The sequence below is a fragment of the Callospermophilus lateralis genome, chromosome 6, assembly GCF_048772815.1.
Source record: "Callospermophilus lateralis isolate mCalLat2 chromosome 6, mCalLat2.hap1, whole genome shotgun sequence".
Lineage (NCBI taxonomy): Eukaryota > Metazoa > Chordata > Mammalia > Rodentia > Sciuridae > Callospermophilus > Callospermophilus lateralis.
Window position 1 is genome coordinate 132,775,557 of NC_135310.1, and position 16,157 is coordinate 132,791,713.

General features: G+C 37.2%; 1 protein-coding gene across 1 annotated transcript; it reads right to left on the bottom strand.

Moving 5' to 3' along the window:
• Nucleotides 1-7,449: 7,449 nt before the first annotated feature.
• On the bottom strand, nt 7,450-15,445 carry Zscan16 (zinc finger and SCAN domain containing 16). The gene is given in 4 exon segments (XM_076859103.1): nt 7,450-7,922; nt 14,012-14,150; nt 15,063-15,367; nt 15,370-15,445. Coding segments are annotated over 4 exon segments (993 nt in total).
• Nucleotides 15,446-16,157: the final 712 nt, after the last annotated feature.

Here is a 16,157-nt window from a genome sequence, read left to right on the forward strand (position 1 = left end):
TGCCTTTTATTGCTCTCCAGAATATCCATCTCCCTACTTAGTCATTTAGTTACATTTCCCCAGTACTCTGAAGTCAAAGTACTTGTCATTCCCTCATCTCATTCTAAGCACTGGTCTATTATTCTACAACAGTTTGTTCTCTCTTTCTCCCTCAGATTTTATCATTCTTTTTTGTACTGATCATATTGTTTTAGATTTCTTGTTATTATCATATTTTCTGCCCCAAACAGTAAAGCTTCCTTGGTTTAGGTGTTTAATATTTGTTCTGAGGTCACCTCAATTCTGATAGTGGCAGCCCTTGAAATATGCAGATATTTCATATAGTTCCTTCAGAAAAAGCAGTTTCACTTGTCACTTAGCTAAATTAATCCATCAGATTCTTCTCTTTACTGTTATAGTCTCAATTTCTTCTCTCTAGATCTGTCTTCACTCATCCAAGTAAGTACTTATCAAGTGCTAAATGATATGAGAGGATTGGGGTGAGCACATATTAACTAGTCAATCTCTTGCAGTCTTATTAGTTTCTTATTTATCCATGTCCTCACTTGTTTCATACATACTCCAGAAAAGTAGAAGGTGGCTAATTAGTCCCATTTGTCTAACATGAGTGTGATAGCAGAAATGTCCAGACTTTTTATGTGAAGTCATTCTATATGAAACAGACACCACATTATTATCCTGATTTGGAAGGTTAAAAACAATTATCTTAGGGCCCTAACTGAAGAGTGGTGGGATCAGAATTTGGAGAGGTTAAAAAAAATTGTCCTAGGCCCTAACTGAAGAGTGATGGGATCAAAATTTGAACCTAGGTTTAAAGGATTCTATTGCTGGACCTCTTTGAAAGCAAATCAAAGAGAATACCAAAAATAAATAAATAAATAAATAAATAAATAAATAAATAAGCCTCAGAAGATCAGGGATGCTTTTTATTAAGCAGTGAAGGGGCACATTATCAAGGGGAAAATGGCACATGGCTACAACAAGAGTCTGAGTTTTATAGGGGTTTAGCAGGGCCACATAATAGGAGGAGTTTATCAGATACTTTTAGCAGGCAGGGGAACTTGGCAGATAAGGGAAAGTGCTAAAGGTCAGAATCCTCAGTTTCCTTCCCCCCCATTCTGCCCCAGGGATTATAAATTTCCACCTCCTTCATTCTTCACCCTTTCAATCTTGTTCTTTTTCCTTAAGGTTCAGAAAAACTCAAATCTCCACAAGTGTCAGCTTATATTAGGCAGGGAATCAGCAAGTACTGACACTGCAGTTATCATGGGTGACGAGTTCTGCTGCCTCACATGTTGAAGTTTGAACATTAGGGAAACATGCTAAGGCAAGCATATAAACAAGGCAAGCATATAAATAAAGCATGGTTTATTTAAAAAGGGTAACAAAGACTTCTCCTGGGAGGGAGAAGGGGTCCATAGCTGGTATCCTGGTATTCCTAGAATTTGCTTTTTTATGTCTTAGGCTTCCTTTGTCCTCCTGCCCTCTTCCCCTTATCTTTCTCCTCCCGGAATAGGTGACTAGGCCCAGGAATGCTCAGTGGAATGGCCCAAAGGTGGAAAACAGGTGGACTGAAGAGGGAAGGCAGAATGGTGCAGCCCAGGGCACATTAACAAACTTAAAGCTCCCTGTAGGGATGTTACCTTAGCAACAGGTTGGAGCTGGGGCAGGTTCTTGATAAGGGTGAAGGAAGGGCTGAAGGAATTAACATTTCAATCCCTCAGAGGATAGTCTCCAACTTCCCAGACTCACTCAAAATTGGCCTCCTGGATCTTACTTGACTAGATTTAACTATACTGACTGCCTGTCTAATTCTGGCTTCAGTACCATCAACAGCTGCTGCAGTCCAGTCTGGCTGCAGCAAAATAACTTGGGGGGTGGGGGGTGGGGTGTAGATTGATTCAGCAGGAGTGGGAGCCATTTATTGTAGGACAGGAGGGGTATATATATATCTTACACACAGTTTATCTTAATTAACATAAACTTGATACAGCAGTCAACCAATAAGGAATCTCCACACTTAATGGCTCGCTGGCGTTACTTCACAAACCACTCCCTCTGGCAAAATGCCAGGCGCCATCTTGACTTGTTTACAGACCCTAACAAACAGCAAGATATTAAATAGGAACACTTCTCAGTGCCCCTCTCCTGTCTGATCAAAGTCGCAAACATCCCAGTTTGATCTTGTGGGAGTAAGGCGCTGGTCCACCTGGGTGGACTAAAACAGTGGAACCCTCTCTTCTATGTGCTTAGTAGGTTGCATCTCTCAGGAGGCAGGAGTTCTGTAAGACCACTCCTCTACCTAGAGACTCCCTCAGCTTAAAGCCCGCTGGGTGCCTGGGCCTGCTGGCCTCTAGTCTTGGGAAGTTGCAGGCTGGGAAGCCGAGTTCTGAGAGAAGGGGGGATAGGAAACCACCATTCATGGCAGATGTGAGATCCCCCAACCCTCACCTCACGTTTTTAAAGTATGGCCTGGCTGTGGGGAAGTGAGTTTCCAGTCCCCGGAAAATTATTCCCCTCTTTATTTGTGTGGGATTTCTTTCCAAGCCGGAACCCCAGTGTTTCGTTTCCGGAACTGGGAAAGACCAATGCCCCTTTCTAGTTCTCTTGTGACCTTTACCCACTGCTGGTTGCTAATGGTTCCAGAGCTGCCCGCTGAATTTAGGTGTGTAGTAGGCCTGCCTCCACAGCCTCAAAACCACAGGAAGAGGTCTGTCTGGTGAGTGTTGATATGAAGGAGAGGGCAAATGGTGTTCTCTGCCAGTGGATAGGCTGGACTGCCCGGTTTAGTGTTGGGGTTAGGTATTTAGGCAGCGGTTTAAAATTATGGTAACTGGTAATATACAGGTATTATCTAAAAACATAACAGCAGCCAGTGTGGTGGCACAACCTGTCATCCCTCGTGAATTCAAAGCCAGCTTTAGCAACAGTGAGTTGCTAAGCAACTCAGTGAGACCTTCTCTGAATAAAAATACAAAATAGGGCTGGGGATGTGGCTCAGTGGTTGAGTGCCTTTGAGTTCAATCCCTAGAATTCAAAATCAAGACAGGACAGGAGAGGACAACAAAATACACAACACAACACCAAACAAAACCAACCAAACAAAAACAATGCAGTAAGTTCATGAAGGTCAAACACCAGTTAACTGTTTTAAGTAACTTTAAGGAGAATAAAATGACCTAACAGAGCTCAGGAGCTATTGTGTTCACCTTTGTATGACCTGTATCTGCCAATATATTAGAATTACCTGTCTCCCTGTTCTAGCTTACCAACTCTCTCTTCCTTATTTTTTCTTTTCTTATGTCCTTGTTTTTTTTTATTCCCCTTTTCTTCTGTTCCTTTTTACTCTATCTTATTTTCTTTCTCTTTGTTAGTGCCCCCTTGCACCACCTACAGCCCTGTCCCCCAATACTCATCTATTTTATCTATCCATAACTATTGGCTCCTGCTGTGCTTTGCCCCTCAAAGATTCATGTTCTGGAACCTGAATCCCAGTGTGGCAGTGTTGAGACGGTAGGACCTTTAAGATGTGGGACCTACTGCAAGGTAATTAGGTCATGTGGGCTCTATCCTCTTGAATGGATTAATGCTTTTTTGGGGGGTGGGTACTGGGGATTGAACCTAGGGACACTGAACCCTTTGAGACACATTCCCAGTCTTTTTAATTTTATTTTGAGACAGGGTCTCACTAAATTGCTTAGGGCCCAGCCGAGTTGCTGAAGATGGCTTTGAACTGTTGATCCTCCTGCCTCAACATCCCAAACTGCTAGGATTACAGACATACACCACAATGCCTGGATTAATGCTGTGTTTTGAGGGTGGGTCAGGCCCCTGAGATAGATGAGTTTTTGAGAAAGTGGATTGTTAAGAAGGAATGTTATGTGTTGGCTCCTTCTGCCTCCTCATGTTGTGATGTTGCAAGGAGGCCCTTACCAGGACACAGGCATAATGCTATGAGGACCCATCAAAACTGTGAGCCTAATAAGCTTATCTGCTTTATAAATTACCTAGTTTCAGTTATTTAGTTATAGCAACACAGAATTGACTAAAACAGCTCACTGAATGCAGAATTACCAGTTTTCCACAGATGTCCTCTGGGTCTAATAAGAGAGCTGCCCCCCATATTTCCTACAGCTGCCTCTTATGGTCCTATTCCTAAAAACTACAAAATACAAATTCTTGCCTCTTCTCTTCCCGAAGATGGTAGAAACAACAACACAAATGCTTCTAACACAGCTCTTTGAGACTGCCCTTCATGTTCAAGTTTCTTTTAGTTTCTTTTAGTGCTGTTCATCTGTTAGAACTTAGTGATTTATGATTACAGTTTCTGACATATATATATTCTTTTCCAATAACTATAGTAGTGACTGAACTCAGTGCTATTCTTTCTAATAGATTGTACCCTCACCAGTTTCTTCTGTGGGATTCTACAAACTTCCTAGTAAATTGTTTGTTTCTCCAGATCTCCTTTGAGTTTATGCCTCCTTTGCATACAGTGATCCCAGATCCACTGACCTTTCTTCTGTTGCTTACATTACTCCAATGACTCTGGCCCCACAACTTTCTGTCCCTCCCTGACTTACCATTACCTATCTGGTCAATACTAGAACAAACCTGAGGGGGACACTATGGGGAATTTGGAATCCACAGCAAACCTAAAAAAGGTAACATGGTTGTAATGCTCCAAACTGCTCTTCATTGGGCCTTTAAGGGTGTAAAAGACTAGAAAAATTTTTTTGTATATAACAGGTATTCAAAACTACTAGATGAATTCAATATACTATTATATAGAAGATGATAAATAAAAATCAGTCTGTCATGTCTTTGGTAATTTTAGGAAACTTAATCTTGTAGTAGTCAAGAGCATCTTTCTTCTTATTGCAGAAGCCTCTCTAAATTTGAGGACAGCTAAGATCAGAAACATGAGTTTCCCCTATAAAGACTGTAAATAGCTTCCAAGAATTATAGTGTGTCTCAGCAAGACTAAAGGTAAAAGGAAAGAGCTATTATTCAATAAATACCTTATTTTACTTTAAAAATAAGAATGTTTCTAATCCTAAAGATTTTGTAATAGTTTCCTTTAGGACTGTTGAGAAATACTTTTCTGAATTGTTTCAAATGCTTTGAAATATTTCTCAATTATAGTAAATCATAAAACAAGTATTAGTGTGAAACCGAACATTTTTAAAAAACTATCAGTTGATAATATGACATTGAAAGCAAACATATATATATATATTTGTGTTCCAAATACACAAAAACTCAGTTTATGGTCTTACAAGGTATGCATAAAGATTCATCTTCCTATTGTACAAGGCATAAAAATGATTCTGGTGGTTTTCCTTTCTCAAATATAATGCAAGAATGAAAAGTGATTAATTAATATTGTTAACAAAGGATTTAAAGAGATAGATCACCTTTTTCTTGATATTTTTAGTGATGATGATTACTAGAAAGACAAGAAACCAGAGGTTTGGACAGTTTGATGGTGGTATGAATTTGAATGTGCTGGGCCTGTCCTACTATGAAATTCTCAAATTAGGGATGGAAATTTGTTGCAAGTCCATTCAGAAGTCTAAAGAAAAAAATTTGGATTATTCATGATTTTCAAGCATTGGTATCCTGAGAGTCCTAGATTCTCATTAGTGTAAGGTGTATTACAAGGGATCCTTTTCAGAGGTAGGGTAGTAATTTAAACTTTCAATTTAGATCAGATTACTAGATTATATTTACTTTAATAATTATCTTACTCTAATTATAATACACTTTTTTTAAGGCTGAAAAAATTCTGTATATGAGTATTACTGTTTATTTTTGTTTTTGTTGTGTTAGGGATTGAACCCAGGGCCTTGTGCATGTGAGGCAAGCACTCTATCAACTGAGCTATATTGCCAGCCCCACTTTTTTATTTTTAGAGAAAGGGTCTCAATAAGTTGCTCAGGCTGGCCTTGAGCTTGTAATCCTCCTGCTTCAGCCTCCTGAGTCACCAGGATTATAGCCACATACCACCATGCTGGCTTCTATTATTTTCTCTAGGGATGACCCCTGTTGCTATTGCATCCTCCATAGGTGTCTCTTTAGCTTCCTTAAATTCATAATCACACATTGTCAAGGCTGGAAGATATCTTAATAGTGATTGATTTAGAACATTCTACAATGATAAAAATGATTATAAAAATGATTTTAAAAATCTATATTTGTGCTGTTGAGTATAGTAGCTATTACCACTGAGTATCCTGTATTTAAAACTTTTGGAACCAGATGGATTTTTTAAAAAAATATATTTGCATGTAGGTAATGTGCTATTTGGGGATGGGATTCAAGTCTAAACATAACATAAAATTCAGCTACATTTCACATATACTTTATATACATAGCCTGAAGGTAACTTTATACAATATTTTAAATAATTTTGTGCAGAAAATAAAGTTTGTGTATAGCAACTAAAGGCCTGGAAGGGTCTTTTTTCCCTTGGGGATGTTGAATAAACTATGTGTTTATGCCTGCATTTTCATTGCCACTCCAACACATAAAATCAGGTGTGCAATTTTCTACTTGTGGGGTCATGCTGGTGTTCAAAAAGTTTTAGATTCTGGATATTCAACCTGAAATGTGGCTAATGTCATTGAGAAATGGCACTTTCCATTGTACTTGAGTTAAAGTTTAAATTTATATAGCCACATGTGGATACTTTCTACCATATTGAATAATATAATTCTAGACTAACTTATTCCCATCTCCCTCAGTGAACAATGAACTGAGATCAAGAAGTGATTTATTCAATCTCCTATTCTGAAAAGGGGTGAGAAGTAAATTATCCAAAGTTACAGGTCCATAACCCCACTTCCTAGTAGTTTCTGTGGATTACTTCCTGTTTTCCCCACACCTTAATTTTTCCCTCAGCCTTCTGTGTTTTTTGATGGCTTTCTATTTTTTTAATCACTTCCATAAAATGATCATACTTCCTACTTCAAGGTAAAGAAGGGATTATTATTTAGGCCATTATACCAGTTTTTATCTATTTTAACTTGTCAAAATATAGCTGTTGGGTCTCTGTTATTATCTAGGGGAAATGAATTCAGAGAAAAATGTGAATGAAAAATGAATTCAGAGAAAAATTGCCTAATGTCATACACTGAATGGGTAAGTAAAAGGGAATTAGAATAGAGAGGAATTCACTTTTATCTAGAAAATATCAGTCTTGGGCTACAAGTGCACAGTGTTGTCAGCAGGCAAGGCTTTCTGAAATAACTCAATTCCTCCCCCAAACTGAACTTAGAAATAAACGGATATTTTATACTGATATATTCTCTGGGTCCAGAGAAGCTTTTTAAATGATGATTGAAACTTTGCCCACATTAAGGAAATTTATAAGGTATCTAAGGTAACATTCTCTGTAACTAATTATGCCTGAGCATCTAAATAACTTTTGTTACTTCCACCATATTATTAGAGCTTATTTGCTATTTGAATTCTTTGATGTCTAATAAGAATTGAACTTACATGGAAGGGCCTTCCACATTCATCACACTGAATAATACGACTAAAATCTTTCCCACAGTCTTTACATTTATACGGTTTTACTCCAAGGTGTACTCTATGATGTCCCATAAGATGTGAGAGTCAAATGAAGGCTTTTCCACATTCATCACACTTATAGGGCTTCTCTCCAGTGTGAATTCTCCTGTGTTTACTAAGAGCTGAGCTTTGACTAAAACTTTTCCCACATTCATCACATTTGTATTTTCTTCTTTCCCTTTGTTGACAGTTTAACCTACCCTCATTTTCAATAGCATCTTTGGATTCAGGTTGCTGAGGAAGATCTTTGCTAAATCTGTCATTTATTTCCCCAAGGAATTCCATATCTTTGGGCATATCATCTTTCTGGGATAATTCTTCATTCTCAGTCTTGGTTTTGTCACCTACAGGTGACAAATAGTACACAAACAGATCCTAGTCTAAGTTTGAAAAACAAAAGCCTATGGTAGAAAATATGTAAACATTATGAATGTCTAGGTTTGAAAAACAAAAGCCTATGGTAGAAAATATGTAAACATTATGAATGTATTACAAAATAATGAGAAGTCATAACACATATAGCACATATTTAGTACCATTTTGGTTTTGGTACTATCATATTATATAGTTATAATCTAAGAAAGAATTAAAAGAAGCCAGAAAGGAAGACAGCAGCAGCATAAGTGATTTGAGAGTAGATTGAGAGAGAAAGTCATAAATGTTGATCAAGGGACTACTTGAAGATCCTTCCCAAAGGTAGAGTGGTAAATGTTTATGTGTGGGACTACAAATATGCCAAGGATAATGAAGGGAGACAGACTGGAGAATGGAGATGGTGAGGGAGGTAAAATTTCCATTGAAACATGTAGGGCCTGAAACAGGTGGTAAGTGAGAGAAAAAGTGAGTAATATTGACTGGAGAGGAAAATAAGATGTGGGGTATGAGAGGAATATAATGAAAATATAAGAATATAATGAATCCTCCAAGAAAGAGCATGTATAGAGGATAATTAGTTGGAAACAGAGTGAAAAGCATGCAGGTCAGGGTATATAAAAGGAAAATAAGCAGAAAGTAGTGGCAGATGGTTTAAAGTATGTTCTGGGTTGACTTTTTTCCTGAAACTGATATCTTCACTATTGTCTTCTTCTGCCTAAATCCTAGCTTGATAGTTTCTAACTTTATTGTGCATCAGTCTTACTTGAAATGCTTATTAAAACTCAGATTACTGAGGTTCTCCTACCCACTAGCTTCTGAATTGGTAGTCTAGGTAGAACCCAATAATTTGCATTTTTAGTAAGTTTCCTGCAAAGATGCATACTGATGCTCCAGGGATCACACTTTGAAAAACACTGCCCTTCCCCTGATTCAAGGGCCATCTCAAATACTGTCTCTTTTGGGAAGTCTTCCCTAATCTCCCCAAGTAGATGTGTTGTCTTTCTTTTCTTAATCCTCATGTTCTCAACCCCAGACTGAGTGTAGAACTTGACACACAGCAAGTATCAAATAAATATTTGAGTTGAATTTTTAAATAAAATGGTTGTGTTGATGATTTGAAGGGTAGTAGCACCTACTTTGTCATGCTGAACCACTATCTCCCCAACTCACAGCCAGGACCATCTTCCAGTGTTATTGTGGCACATGTAATAACAAGAGTCCTTATCAGATAATTCCAGATAGGTTCTAGCTTTGCTGGTCACTGAGATGAAGATAAATTCACAAATATTAATTGATATCCATGTGTATTAGCTCTCTGACAGTCTATGGGGAAAAGAACAGGGATGAAACTCTGGTTGATACATTGTATCAGGGTTGATAAATTGCTGACTGCAAACTGGTGCAAACACCCTGTATGGAGATTCCTCAAAAGACTAGGAATGGAACTACCCAACTATCCAAATCCCTGCTTATTCAAAAAATTAAAAATCAGCATATTACAGTGCACAACCACATTAATGTGTACAGTAGCTCAATTCACAACAGCTAAGCTATGGAACCAACCTAGATGCTCTTCAATAGATGAATGGATAAAGAAATTGTGGTATATATACACAATGGAATATTACTCAGCAACAAAGAAGAATGCCTTTATGACATTTGCAAATAAATGGATAGACCCAGAAACTATCATGCTAAGTGAAATAAGCAAGTCTCAAAAAACCAGTTTGGATGTTTTTGCTGGTTATGTGGAAGCTAACCGACAATAAGGGGGAAAAGGGAAAGAAAAGATATTCAGTAGATTAAACAAAGGGGCATAAAGGGAAGGGAGGAGGTAAAGAAAAAAGAGTGGAATGGATCCAAAATAATTATTCTACATACTCATATGAATACACCACAGTGAATCCCATCATCCTGTACATCCATAAGAATGGAGTCCTAACTAGAATAAGATATATTATATGCTTATACAATTATATCAAAATGGATTCTACTGTCATGTATAACTAAAAAGAACCAATAAAAAGGACAATATTGAATATTTTTTAAATTTTTTAAACTATTTTTTAGTTGTAGTTGGACATAACACCTTTATTTTACTTATTTATTTTTATGTGGTGCTGAGGATGGAACCCAGGGTCTTGCACATGTGAGGTGAGTGCTCTTCCACTGAGCCACAACCCCAGCCACTAGTGTTGAATATTGAGTGATATAAAATTGGAACAGAGTTGAGTTTGACATATCTTAACACTAATAGAAAAAGTCAGTGTTACAGCATATTCAGAAAAGATCCCATTTATTTTTTGGTAGTGGGGATTGAATTGAGAGGTGCTTAGCCATTGAACTACATCCCTAACCCTTTTGATATTTTATTTAAAGACAGGGTCTCACTAAATTGCTTAGGGCCTTGTAAGTTGTTAAGGCTGGCTTTGAACTCTCAGTCCTTGAAATACTTTAAAATGTGTTACAAAAAAATTGTTAAGATACTTAGGTATCTAAGTTCTCTGTCAGTTATAAAGATCATTCTATATAAAATGACTATTATTGTAATTCTCAGTTATTTATACATGGAAATGACTCCTACTACCCTAGCCAACAGCCAGTAGTAACACTGTCTTGTTGATACGTATACAATAAATAAAGAAATAAAATAATACTGCATTAAAGCACTGTAGTATTCTTTCTATTCAACAGTAAATTTATTTTTAAAATATACTGGCTTTTTGGTACAATATCATAATGGTTTTAAAAAACTGGTCTGGATTAGTAAGCATGAGACCCAGGTTCTGATTCTAATCTCAGTTCTTCCTGTAACTACTTATGGAAACTTGAACAAGCCACTATGGGTAAAATCCACTGTAAAATGAGGGCATGGCATAAAAAAGGATGAATTTATGTTATTATCAAGAAAGTGGTTAGAACTGGAGAACATCATACTAAGTGAAATAAGCCAGACTCAGAAAAAGTGTCATGTGTTTTCTCTTGTTTGTGAAAGCTAGAGAGAAGAGAAGGAGAGAAACAAGATCTTGTGAAAATAACAGGGAGAAATTAGGATCAGGAGGAGGGAAGATAGGAGGGAAAAGGGAGGTAATGGGGAATGATATATACCAAATTATGCTATGTGCAGGTATAAATATACTACAGTGAATATATTATAATTATAGTGTACCAGTAAAAGATTAATAAAGTGAGGTCTTGGACCAGACATTACATACTTTTAAAAAAGTTGAAAAGCACTTCTTGAAATATATGTGCCTTGATTTTTGAGGGATTGTTTTCTTTTGTTGTTTTGCTTGTCTTTTTTTTTTTTTTTTTTTTTTTTTGGTGGAAAGTGTGGAACTCAAAAATTGTGGAAGGTTACTGGTGGTATAACTTGGAAAAAAGTCACACGTGTAATGTTCAATATAGACAAAATGGACTTCCTTAAGAATTCTCAGGCTTCACATAATACCTAGATTTCATGAAGCCTCATATTTTAATTATATAGTATTCCCTTGAAAGGTGACTTTGGTAGCAGCATATGTTCAGGCTTCTTCAATTTTGTGTTTTTCTGGATTTATGCTAACAGAAAGCAGAATGAAAACAGCCCAGAAGTATTAATGGAAAAGCAGAAGGAAGGATCATCTAGAATTTGAAGTGTTGAATAGATGAGCAATACTGTGTTCTACATGGTAGAATTTAATATGTTGACATGTAACACCATTATAATGAACTCTGTTATGAACAAATCCTGTTTCCTCCAAAATTCTATGCCTCTTCAGAGAAAAGAGGCAAAGCCTCAACATAGATAAGCTTTGAAAGGTAGTCTGTACCTTTTAGCTTCTGTCCCCTTCCCTAACTACTCTTGCTGAGGGTATTAATGTCTAAATGCCAAATTCTAAGAAATATTTATTGGTCTTTATCTTGTGTCCTATTAGTAGCATTAGCTCCTTCTGATCTCTCCTCCTGCCTGAAACTCCTCCTGTGGCTTCAAGTTATCACTTCTGCTTCTTTTACCTCTATTCTTTCTCTTTCACAGAATCTTTCCTCCATCTGAACTTTAAACAGTGGCATGCCTTAGGATTTTGTATGCAGTTCTCTTCTGTTTTTACATTATGCCTTCTTTCTCCTCTACACCCATTTACTGGGGAGTGACTGCCAAATCTCTTTCTATACCTTTGTGCTAAATTCAGAACCATAATTTAAGCTTCATGGCTCACTGGATTTTATGTACACTAATTTTTAACAGGCACAGTTCACATAAAAATTGAATTCACTACCTTTAACTTTTCTTCACCCAAAATGGACATCTCTCTCTTAATTTTCCTCTCAACTACTGGCACTGTTTTTGACCCACAGGACCAAGTTACAAGCTTGGATAGTATTAAAACTATCCCCTCAAATCTAATCAAATCTGTTCATTATACTTCATAAATATCTTTTGAATTTTTGGCTTCTTTTCCAGCCTTATTCCTACTCTGGTCCATCATTATCTATATTTGAGAGTGGTTCTTCCCCCATCCACTTCATGTTTATATTTTTTCTCCCTACTGTAGTTCTGTGACACAATTACAGACTTGGAAGATAGGAAAAAAAGAAAATAAGTCATCTATTATTTTATCAAAATAAAATAAAAACTTGATACAACCACTGCCTAATACTTCCAATCTTTTTCTGTTTTACAGGAACTTTAAAAAAATCCTTACTTCTTAAAATAGATTCTTATCATCTATGTTACCTACTTTTGTATTTAAAAGCATAAAACAGACCTCCTCCATCTATAGAGAAAGGGTAAGAGGCACTGGAAAGGATAGGTCTTGGGTAACTGGGACTTAAAATTTACTTGTTTTTTAGTGTAGCCTGTGGATACACATACAACTGGCTTGCAATTAGTGAGTTGGGATGGTGACTAAACCCGTTTAACTCACTAAGCTATTTTAAAATAACTCTATTGAACTAATAAATCCTTGCTCTCTTTTCCTTACATCTTTTAGCATGGTGTTATGTTGTAGACTGAGTTGTGTCCTCTCAAAAATTCATACATTGAAGCCCCAACCCTTAATGTGACTTCATTTGAGAAAAGGGCCTTTAATAAGGTAATTAAGGTTAAATGAAATCATAAGATAGGACTGTAACCCAACAGGACTGGTGTCCTCGTAAAAAGAAGAGATACCAGGAATGGTGTACAATAGAGAAAAGGCCAACTGAAGACACAGTGAGAAGTCTGCAAGTCAAAGAGAGATACATCATCAGAAATTAATGCTGATCTTGGACTTACAGCCTCCAAAACTATGAGACAATAAATTTCTGTCATTTAAACCACCCTGTCTATGATATATATTTTTTTTAAATGGCAGCTCTAGCTGATTAATAAGAAGAACCATGAATTCTCTTGTCCCAAAATGAAAACTTAAGAGAATTTGGAATTAGAATCATTAGATAACAACAGATAGAAGTGTAAGCTATTATTAACTTGAATGAGTATTTAAACCCTATATTCTACCCATTGGGTCAACTAGCAACTTTTATATATATAGTGAAAAACTGAAATAATTCATTCTGTTTTGGGACGAGGGTAAAAAGAGGATAAAATTCCCCACGGTGAGGTAAAAGACAAAAGGGAAATCTTTAAAAAGAAAGGATAAAAACGAGAAAGTTGTACTTTGCTATGGTTTGTTCTCTTTGGAATTCATGTTGGGGTTTAATCCCCATTGTGAGGTATGCATAATGTTTAGAGATGAAATCTTTGAAAGGTGATTAGGATTAAATGAGTTCATCAGACTGGAGTCTTCATGATTGAATACCAGTAGCTTTATGAACAGAGGGAGAGAACCCAGATGACACACACATGTCCCTTGTCCATTGACATGTGATGTCTTGTGTTACCTTGGGACTCTGCCAGTAAGAAGGCACTCACTAGGTGCAGCCCTAGACCCTGACCAGAACTGAGAGCAAAAATAAACTTCTTATGTTGATTACATATCTAGCCTATGGTATTGCTAGCAATCGAAAATGGACTAAGTTACCTCAAACCTAAGAAACCCTCTCTTCTCTCATATACAAAAAACTGGCTCCTCACCATTCCTATGTAGCTTCCCAAGTTCGAGTTCCAGCTGGGTCTTCTTGGGATGAAGCTGCACAGTCTGCAATTCACTTGGCATTCCAAAGGGGGTCAACCTGTCCAACAGTATGTCCTGTCATTCTGAATTAGCTTGGACCTGGGAACAATGAAGTATGATTAGGCTTATCATAGATAGATTTTGTGACAACTGAAAAAACTTCAAATAAAGGGTCTTAAAAAGCATCTGTAGGGGCTAGGATCATAGAAAACTGGTCAAATTTTTATCATTGGTCCAAGAAAAATAAAAAAAAATCCTGTCCTCTCCCATTGATCACACAGAAGTCCAGGATCATAATTTTGGGATTTGGAAGATGTCTAAAAAAATCACCTAGCCCAACTATAGCAATGGGGGCATTTCTTCTATAACCATGCCATTCAATATAGTAGCCCCTAGCAAAATGTGCTTGAGTAAAGTTGAGTATAAATGGAGGTAGACTAAGTATAAAATACACACCAAATTTTAAAAACAATACTAAAAAATCTAAAATACCATGTCTTAACATTGATTACATACTTTGGGTTAAATAAAACATTTAATTTTACCTGTTTTTATTTTTAAATAAAGTTATTATTAAATAATTCTGTGCCTACTAGAAAATTTAAAATTATATATCTGGCTCACATTAGAGTTGTTGAACAGTGCTGTTCTACAATGTCCTTAACATCTACTTGAATCTACTTCAATACTTCTGTGGAAAGGGAGTATGTCTCCCAATTTAGTTATAGGTAGTTTTAAATGTTAGAAAAATCTTGTTTCTTTCAGATGCCTATTTGCCTTCCTATAACTTCTCACTGATCCTAGCCTTCTAAACTAAAACAGAATCCGTCTAGTGTTGTCTTTTCCTTTTACTCAGTTATATTTTATCTATTGACATAGTTATGTCCCTCACTAAGTCTTGTTCTTTTCTAGGGTACACATTTTGAATTATGTTCAGGTATATCTTTCATATGACTTTTGTTTTGACTTGGTCTGTATACACTGATCAGTCTAATGACTGTCTCATCACACCTGCTTTGGGGGCTCATCAAGCTCTCTTTCCAAATCCTCCAGCACAGTTACTGCCTCCTCTCTAGTCTCTGGATGGTGTGCCTGCACCCATTCTTGCAGGTTTACAGGAAGAATGCTCAGGAACTTTTTTAGCACCAACAAGTCTAAAATCTGCTCCTTGGTGTGACATTCTGGCCTTAACCACTGGCGGCAGAGCCTCCAAAGCTGGGTAAGAGCTTCACAGAGTCCAGGCGCACCCAGATAGCAGAGCTTTCTGAAGTGCTGTCTGAAGAGTTCTCTCCTACAATTACTAAACTTCTTAAGATGGAGTCCTGTTCCCAATAATGGTTCTCTGCTTTAATCATAAGTCCTTTTTGTTCTTTAGGTTCCAGGGCTGAAGCCATTTTGTGCTTTACCAGGACATTAATACTTTATCTGGGATTGATTCAAGGACAATCTCTTAGGATTTTGCTTCAAAGACACTCCCAAGGCATAAAAAATTGTTACCATAGAGAAATGACAAAAGCTGTTGCAATGATAAACACACCAGAGCTGAGTCAGAAAAAAAATGTCTTATAAGTGGCTATAAAAAAACAGAAAAGCAGGGACAGGATTTGAATGTGTGCTCTACCATGCAATTTAGAGAAAATTAGTTACCTAGATAGACTAGAGTTTAACTAGAGGTACATTTTACATGTATGTAAAATGATGCTGCTCACTGAGTTAATGTATGGAGTAACCGACAAAGGTTTGCCCTGGCAGGGCAGCTTGTAATCATGAAAGTAACGCTAAGTATTAACAGTTTTGTTAAAAGGCTTTTCCATTCCACATCTAAGATGCATGGGTTTACTTGTGTCTCCAGGATTGGTTGTGGAGGTCATGTGGCAACCCAGGAATGAGGTCTAACGGATGTCTCCACGAGAGGAACCCGCAACCTGTGTCATTCCACCCCAGGACCGCCTGGAGGGTGGCCCTAAATCCTAAATTGTAGATCTTTTGGGGAGGGGGGCAGGACAATGGCAGTGCATAGCGCCCACGACAGGGAGTTGTGGGAAGGGGAATGCTGCTGACTACAGCTGTGCTATTCCTTACTCTTTTCCACCTGGGAGTCTGGAA